The sequence below is a fragment of the Salvia splendens genome, chromosome 4 (genome assembly GCF_004379255.2).
Source record: "Salvia splendens isolate huo1 chromosome 4, SspV2, whole genome shotgun sequence".
NCBI lineage: Eukaryota > Viridiplantae > Streptophyta > Magnoliopsida > Lamiales > Lamiaceae > Salvia > Salvia splendens.
This window is the reverse complement of record NC_056035.1, coordinates 34,452,026-34,460,945: the sequence shown is the minus strand read 5'-3', so window position 1 is coordinate 34,460,945 and position 8,920 is coordinate 34,452,026. Positions and strand designations below refer to the sequence as shown.

The 8,920-nt window shown below is 33.4% G+C and overlaps 1 protein-coding gene across 1 annotated transcript; it reads left to right on the top strand.

The window, feature by feature from the left end:
* Positions 1–2,604: 2,604 nt before the first annotated feature.
* LOC121801038 (zinc finger MYM-type protein 1-like) lies at positions 2,605–4,803 on the top strand. Its single transcript, XM_042200509.1, has 4 exons — positions 2,605–2,858; positions 3,000–3,617; positions 3,677–4,065; positions 4,427–4,803. The coding sequence occupies exons 1-4, from the start codon at positions 2,605–2,607 to the stop codon at positions 4,801–4,803; spliced, it is 1,638 nt and encodes a 545-aa protein (XP_042056443.1).
* The last annotated feature ends 4,117 nt before the right edge of the window (positions 4,804–8,920 follow it).

Here is an 8,920-nt window from a genome sequence, read left to right as displayed (position 1 = left end):
ATGCTTGAATAATGCGCATAGGAAATAATATTCTCTTCGTTGAACGAATAATAGGTGAACCTCCACACAAATTAAATCACTCGATTTAATTAATGCTCAAGGACTTCTCCTGAAGTAAGGAAAAAGAAATAAAAATGATCATGCATTTAGGATGCATTCACGTCAAGTTATTTGGTTTCCTAAGCCTAATTAAATATTTTTTATGTTACTACAGGGACGTCTTCGCGCGTCGTTTAAAATCAAATCAAGGAGTTTTGTTCGGCTAGAGAGATAGCTTTTGAGGTGGACTTTCTTTTCAAAACGTGATTTTAGTATGAATATGCGAATCTTTTCTAAACTTGTTTGTCATGCCATGTTTTGCTTTTACGATTACCTATTTGCTTGGCTATGTCAATTATGTTAAATCGAATTCGGGTCCTAGTAGGGCCGCAAACCCTGCTCGGACTAGTGTACACATATGAGGATCGTGAGCTAACTTTCGAGTTGGCCGGTCTAGTGACCGTCGTGGAATGTGGCCATATTCCCGGTTCACATGCGTTCAGAGATGGTATCTATGTTTATGTGATTGCGCAATCAATTTTATGAAATGAAAGGAATTTAGTGACTCGGGTCTTTCAAAATGAAAACCCCGTGTTCACTCAACTGTGGCTGACAAATTAAAAGGAACTTATTTTTGGCACTATGCTCACTGAGTATATCAAGTACTCAGCCCTGCATGTTTCTTTTCTAACGTGCAGGTTGAACGTGAATGAGGAGGCGAAGGTGTTGGGAAATGACTATTAATAAGTAGTTAGGTAGCCCAAAGTAGTATGTCTTCATACATACTATTTTGTCTTGGACTCTTCCGCTGTAATAGAACTATGTTCTAGGAATTTATGATTTTAGTCTTGATACTCTGATTCTCTTTTTACTATGTACCCGTTCGCCTTCAAAACAGAAATCTTGAGTTGATTTGTTCGCTTATGTTTAATCCATAGTTTATTAAACTATTTTTTTTAGTCGCGAAATAGTTACGCTCACTAGTACTAGAGTTGTGGTCGTGACACCCTAGTTCTGTAAAGCAAACGCAGGTGCTCGATCCAAGGCTCTATACCGTGCAAATTTCTTGATGCATATGTGATCGATGATATTTGACCGGAGTTCGAGAGAGTTTATGAGAGTGATTTAGTTAAACTGAAGGTTAAGAAGAATCCAAGCAAACACAAAAAGTACGAGATGAGTGAACGTTGGTAGTCACTTAGTGATTGTGCCCACTACAGGTATGTATGCGTATTGATTGTAACAGGTTGCGAAGGTCATCTCGCATTGCTTATGAGCCAGGGCCACCAGGGAATTGGACTGAGCTTCTTTTTTAAATTCAGACTCAGCCAAGCTTAGGACCATCGGTGAATTGGGCTATGCCGGGCGGCCTGAGTTGCATACAAACTTAATTTTTCATATATAATACTATATATATAGAGGTATAAAGATGCATTCATATCAAAACCATATATTTTGTCAAAACATCAAACCATTTACTCCCTCCGTCCCACTACAAGTGATCAGTTTCTTTTGGGCACGGGATTTACGGAAATTATATTTATTGAGTTAAAGTGGAGCGAATAAAGTACTCCCTTCAGGGACTCTCTCGAACTCTCTTCTTTCTAAAGTAGAGTGGAGTACGAGAGAGGAAAAAGTAGGAGAGATGAAGATAGAATCAAGTAAGAAAGATGGAAAAAAGTAAGAGAGATGAAATAAAGTAAGAGAGAGAATATGTTTTGTTTTTTGTTAAAAGAGGAAATCAATCACTTGTAGTGGGACAACCCCAAATGGAAAGTTGATCATTTATGGTCAGTGGCGGAGGGAGTAGGGACAAAGGGGGTACGAGTGTACCCAATTTTTTTTAGTAGTATTATATATTTAAATACAAATTATGAGTTTATTTTTTTACTTAAACCAAGCTAAATTGTGTTATTTAAAAAAAAGTGCCGATTCATTTGGACTTATTGGACATTATTTGTATATGTGAAATGTTTCTTGAAATTTATATGGCCTTCCTTCTAGAAGAAAAATATTGAATGAAATAATGCCATTTGTCATCACTTTTCACCATATTTTAAATAATTTGTTATAGGAATTTTATACGTTAACAAAATGCATTCTTTCTTTCCAATTCCTTTTTTTCCCTGAAGTTCGACAGCCACGCCTCCTCAAAACCTCCCTACCTTATTTCTTTTAAATTCTCAAGTTCATCACCGGTTTGTAAAAGTAATCACGAAATTGGAAGGTTATCAAGGTAGCTCTTCTTTACTGAATTGTTTTTGAAGATTGAAAATTTATATATCTTAGGGTTTATGGTTTTTGTGGTTAGATGTTCCTGATTGATGAAATAAATGATTTCAGAGATGATTAAACATGAATTGAGATAGAGTTTGAGATAAAATCTTGCGGAGAACTAATCTCTTTGTTATGTCTCCTCCTAGTTTGGATTATTAAGCATGATTGCATGAATGCACAATATTAAAATTGAATGGTCAATATTTATTTTGACAAATTTTGTAATGACATCGTGTGCAGGAAATAAAATAAAAAGTGATGAGAAAACAATCCGATCTTCGACAATTTATGTCCAAAAGGAGAAAAACCCATGATAGTTCAAGCTCTCCGGCTTCAAGCTCTCTACCTTCAAGCACTCCGGCTTCAAGCACTCCGCTTTCAAGCTCTCCACCTTCAAGCTCTCCGGCTTCAAATTCAATTGGTATTGTGTCTCCTTCAGATGCTAGTGTGCCATTACATGAGGAAGAATTGATTTATGATATCGAAAAACTTCATCATGATCCTATTAGAAGAACCGATATAATGAAATATCCTCCAAATGAGTGAGATACAATTAGGAGGGCGTATATTCTTAGAAAACCTTGTCAACCAAGAACTTTTTCTTTTCCTCAAAAAGAAGTTGGAGGTTCGCGTCGTCGGTTTATGGTTTCATGGTTTGATAAATGGGATTGGCTTGAATATAGTATGGATGAAGATGCAGCATTTTGTTTTGTATGCTACTTGTTCAAGAATGAAGTTGGACATGCGGGGGGTGATGCATTTGTGAATAAAGGATTTAAGTCGTGGAATAAGCCGGAACGATTTATAAAACATATTGGTGGAGTTAGAAGTGCTCATAATATTGCTTATGAAAAATATGTGAACTTGAGGGATGGCAAAAAGAAATCGATTTTGGTTTCTCTAGATAATGTTAGTGATGTGATTAACAACGAATATAATGTTCGCTTGAAGGCTTCAATTTCTTGTTTACGTTACCTATTGGGACAAGGCATGGCGTTTCGTGGTCACAGGGAAGGTGAAGATTCCCTTAATAGGGGAAATTTTCTTGAACTTTTAAAATGGTTGAAGGCACATAATGAAGTTATTTCAAAAGTGACTTTGGAAAATGCCCCTGAAAATTGTCAATTGACATCTCCAACTATTCAAAAAGACATCATCAATTGTTGTGCTAAAGAAACAATGAAGAGAATTGTGGATGATCTTGGTGATGACTACTTTGCTATATTAGCCGATGAATCTAGTGATGTGTCCCAAAAGGAACAACTGCTTGTTTGCGCTATGTTGAAAAGAAAAGGGGAAAGGTAGTTGAACGATTCATTGGTCTTGTGCATGTTGGTAATACTACATCTTTGTCTCTTAGAAGTGCAATTATGACTTTACTTGTTGAACATTCATTAAGCCCATCCAAGGTTCGAGGGCAAGAATATGATGAGGCTAGTAACATGAAGGGTGAGATACATGGACTCAAGACTTTGATCATGAAAGATACTCCAAGCGCTTACTACGTACATTGCTTTGCCCACCAGCTTCAACTAACATTGGTAGCCATTTCAAAAAAGAACGATGATTGTAGTTGGCTTTTTGAAACTGTTAGTATTTTGTTGAATGTAATTGGAGTTTCTTGTAAGAGAAATGAATTGCTTCGCGAAGTTCAAGCACAAAAAGTTGCTCAAGCCTTGGAAATTGGTGAACTTGAATCGGGATCGGGGTTTAATCAAGAACTTAGTTTGAAGAAGCCTGGAGACACTCGTTGGAGTTCTAACTACAAGACTCTTTTGAATACCATGGACTTATTTTCTACAATTTTTTAAGTTCTTACGATGATTGGAAAGAAAGATTCCGTTTTCGATGATAAGGGAAAAGCTCAAGGCATTTTGTACTTACTAGAGTCATTTGATTTCGTGTTTATGGCACAACTAATGCCTACTATATTTGGGTACACTAACAATTTGTGTCTTGCTTTGCATAGAAGAGATCAAGATATCATTAATGCTATGAGGCTTGTCACTTTAACTAAAGATCAACTACAAAAAAATGAGGGAGGATGGATGGGAGATTCACTTGAACAAGGTAATCTCAATTTGCAATAAACATGGCATTGTTGTTCCAGATATGAAAGCTCACTATAGCCCCCATGGAAGATCAAAACGTTTTGTTCAACAAGTTTCATATCTTCATCATTTTCGTGTTGATGTGTTTATCAAAGTGATTGACTTATTACTTCAAGAACTTGATAATCGATTCGATGAAGTTAATATGGAGTTGCTCAGATGTATGGCTTGCTTCAATCCTAAAGATGGCTTCTCTTCTTTTGACAAGGAAAAGGTACTCAAACTTGCCACTTTTTATCCTTCCGATTTTTCAAACATTGATTTGATGGACCTTGAGTGCCAACTTGATATATTCATTGGAGATATGAGAAGTGATGAAGACTTTCAGAATTTGCGAGATATTAGTTCTCTTTTGGTGAAACTTGTTGAAACATAAAGAGTGTGGTTTTGCTTATCAAGTTGATTTTGATTATTCTAGTTGCCACTGCAAGTGTAGAGAGAGTGTTTTCTGGAATGACGTTTGTTGAAGAATAAGTTGAGAAATAGAATGGGTGATCAACCTTTGAACGATTGTTTGGTCACTTTCATTGAGAAAGATGTGTTTCTACAAGTATCCGATGATGATTTAGTGAATCGTTTTGAAGAAATGAAGACTCGTCGAAAAATAAATTAGATATAATGTAGTTTATTTTTGTATTTTGAAATGTATGACTCTAAAATTTGTATATTTCAAAATATATTGCTTTTAGTATTAGTTTTTATTTTTGGTATGTTATATAATGATTTATCATATGACTCACACTCCCGAATATAAATTCCTGGATCCTCCACTGCTTATGGTGGGACGGAGGAAGTATATTTTATGCGGTTTAATGTACATTTTATGTAACATAATGTACTATCTCATATAATGTAAAATATACTTCCTCCGTCCCATTAAATATGAAACATTTGGTTTTAGGCACGAGATTTTAATGTATTTGAATCAAACTTAATACAAAAGTATAAAACATGCTACATATATACATATATTACTCACTCCGCCCACTAATAATAGTCTTATTGGTGAACAACACATGTTTTACATGTGAAATAGGTAAGTACATGAGAAATATAGATAAAATGGGTAAAGTAGGAAAACAAAATACCCTAAATTTCACCATTTCATCATATTTACACCACTAGACATTCTAGAACTCAAATTATGAAACACATCTCAGGAAAAAAACCACACTAAATTTCATCAAAGAAAAATATCTTAGGAAGTTGATTATTGTTAAACCATGTAAAAATTATTGAGTTTTGACATTTTAGCTCCAGAAAGCTGGAAGCGCTTTTATGAGGGTTTTGGAAAGCTGCAATAGATTTTGTTTTGGAAAGCTAGAAGCAATTTTCAGAGGGTTCTGAAAAGCTCGAAGCAGCTTGTATGGCATTATATTAATATTTTTCATTACAAGAGCTTTTTGCACATCAACTCTTTGCTAGTATTTGAATCATTTAACCATGAACTATTGAACCTGTTCGCCATCTCATGAAGGTAACTTCGGAATTAGTTTGTCATCTCGAGACTGATACATTTAACCATGAACTATTGAGTTTGTTGTACATGGGCGAGAGTCCAAATAGTTAGCAATTTAGGGACGAGTTAGCAATATTTGTAATCAATTGTAAACTAAGTAACAATCTCAAATTAAGACCAAATCTTAGTTATTAGATTATGAGATCCAATGGTTGAAATAATGTTAAGTGCATTATATTTTAAATTAAAGGGTATAAATGTCAATCTATACTAATATAAAGTGTCAGTTTGATGGAAAGTCAATATTGCCATTTTTGGCGGGAAATTGTGAAGCAATTTTGTTTGTCCTTTTGATCATTTTGAGAAATGACAACCATTGGATAGAAAAAAGGCAGCTCCTATGGAGCAATAGTGGCTTCTCAAATAAGCTTTATAATCAAATGGATTGCTGCAAAGACTTCTCAAAGAAGCTTTAAAATACTTATAAATAAGTGTATAATTAATTAAGACTATGTTTATGATTTCATTTGAACTAATGTACACTAATTTTATGATTGCAGTGCTTATCTCATGGAGGTGAATCTGCCTGAAATGCGTCGACCACCACTCCAGAAACTTTCCAGCGACGCCGGCGTGGCGGCTGGATGGCAACAACGGGTGAGGAAGGGAAGCGGGTGAGACGGCGGCTGGACGGCAACAATGAGAGAGATGCCGGAGATGAAAATCAGGCAGACGGTAAGAAAATCCAGCGAGGAAGGGTGGTGGAGCAGTGGGGAAGGAGGAGCGACGGGGCAAGGCGGAAGTAGCGGCGGCGAGGCAGGGTGGTGGGCGTGCAGTAGTGGCGTGGAAAGGCTAATTCCGCCGATTGAGAGAGAGGGTGAGGCGCCGAGTGAGGGAGAGGGAGGCTGCTTTTTGTCACGTAGGGTTTTTAGGGAGTATTACTATATTAGTTTAAGAATATTGTATTTGTATATTATTTGGGCCTTTAATTTATTGGATTCTGTAATTTGAAAGTAGTATTTACACTAGAGTAGTAGTACTACTTATTTTCCTATGTAGGAGTATATAATTTGGACCTTTAATTTGTTGGATTCTATAGTTTGAAATTTTTTACTATATTTTGAGAAGAGTTCTAAATTGGGTGTTAGGATTAAAAATTTATGTCTTAAAAATTAGGATTTAATTTGACTATTATTTATTGGATTTTATATAATAGTAGTATGTAATTTTTAAAATAGATTCTTTTCTAATTAAGTAATTAAATTTATATATTAATTTTCCTTCAATTTATGTTAGAATTGGAATTGTGCTAGAGTGTTTAATTTGCATTCTATTTTAATTAAAATTAAAATGTTATTCATTATTGCAATGCTAAAAGGGCAGTTGGATGGAAAGTCAATATTGCAATGTTTAATATTCCATATATATTTTTCAAATTAGTTTTATAATTAAGCTATTAAATTTACATATTAATTTACCTTTTATTTGGATTAAAATTGCAATTGTGATAGAGAATTTAGTTTGCATTCTATTTAGGTTAAAATTGAAATTTAACCATTTATTGTAATGCTTTTTCTCAGAATTAATTCACAACCTAATCAACAACTCAAAGATGTAATCTTTATAATTTTTATCCTTTATTTACTTAATTAAAAATTTAATATATTTTTATTAGTCTCTAATTTAATACTCCATCCGTCTAATCCTAAGTGAGACGTATTCCTTTTTGGTACGTCTCAATCTAAGTGAGACGTTTTTTTTTTTGCAACAATCAATTCACTCCTCTCTCCTTTATCCTATTTTCTATCCTACTTTATCTTCTCTTTACTTTATTCTCTATTTCTCTTTCTCTTTCTCTTTCTCTTTCTCTTTCTCTTTCTCTTTCTTACTTTGTCCTTTCTCTTACTTTTTTTTTCTCTCTTTCTCTTTCTTACTTTCCTCTCTCTCTTACTTTACTTTTAATAATTTAATTCACTCAACACCACTACCTAAATTCTTGTGCCAAAATAGAAACGTATCGCTTAGGCCGGGACAGAATGAATATATTTTAATTAGTTTCCAATTAATTAAATAATAATACTAAATTTATTAAAGTTTATTTTATCACTTGCTTTACTCTTTTTATCTCTCATAATTTATTCATCTATCATATCTATTTTATTTTCATTTAATTCATTTAACACAATTTCTTAAAAGTCTTTGTAATGATAATGTTTCTTATTTTTATCAATATGTATTGATAGTGCTGTAACATGTCATTGATTTTATTATTTTTATTCCACTTAAGTAGTAGTAAATTCTTCATTTAGAGTGAGACAAGATAAGTATATTTCTATTTTTTAAATATTCACTTTGCTTTAAAATTCTTATATTTTATATATTTATTTTATTTTGTATTTATTATTTGAAACTCTTATGTCCCGTGCATAGCACAGGTGTTAATACTAGTTCTATACTATATGGTAGTTAAAACTAACCACTTTGTCTCTCCTCAAAATCATCTTAAAATTTAAATTTAGCTAACTCTTTCGATTTAAATTAATCTTACGTAAAAAATATATCAAATTAAATGTAATTTCATAAGGATTCTAACGAGATTTCAATTGCATATGTTGTGACGATGATCGGATGATGAAATTTTATAATTTTTATATCAATTTTTGTATTGTTTATAAGTAGATTTTATATCAATAAATGCATCAAAAATTTCAATATATGCATATAGAATATCAATAAAATTGTGTTGATATTTTCGGGTACTTGTGTTGAAATTCTCATATCACTATGTTGATATTTGTAATACAATATGTTGATATAAAAAAGCGTAAAAATTATTACTCCCTCTGTCCCAAAAGAGTATGAATTTTGGGTTCAACGCAGATTTTAATGCATTATTGGTAAAGTAAGAGAGAGATAGATAGAGAAAGTTTTTTAAGTATTGTTAGAGGAGGATGGGTCCCACCTCATTAGAGAGAAGAGAATTTCCAAAATTGGAATGTTCATACTCTTTGGGGCCGGACGAAAAAGAAAATAG

Coding starts and splice junctions, on each gene's coding strand:
- LOC121801038 (XM_042200509.1), top strand. CDS start 2,605: ATGTCCAAAAGGAGAAAAACCCATGATAGTTCAAGCTCTCCGGCTTCA. Junction 2,859..2,999: donor ATGAAATATCCTCCAAATGA/GTGAGATACAAT, acceptor GCTTGAATATAG/TATGGATGAAGATGCAGCAT. Junction 4,066..4,426: donor GAAGAAGCCTGGAGACACTC/GTTGGAGTTCTA, acceptor TTGTTGTTCCAG/ATATGAAAGCTCACTATAGC.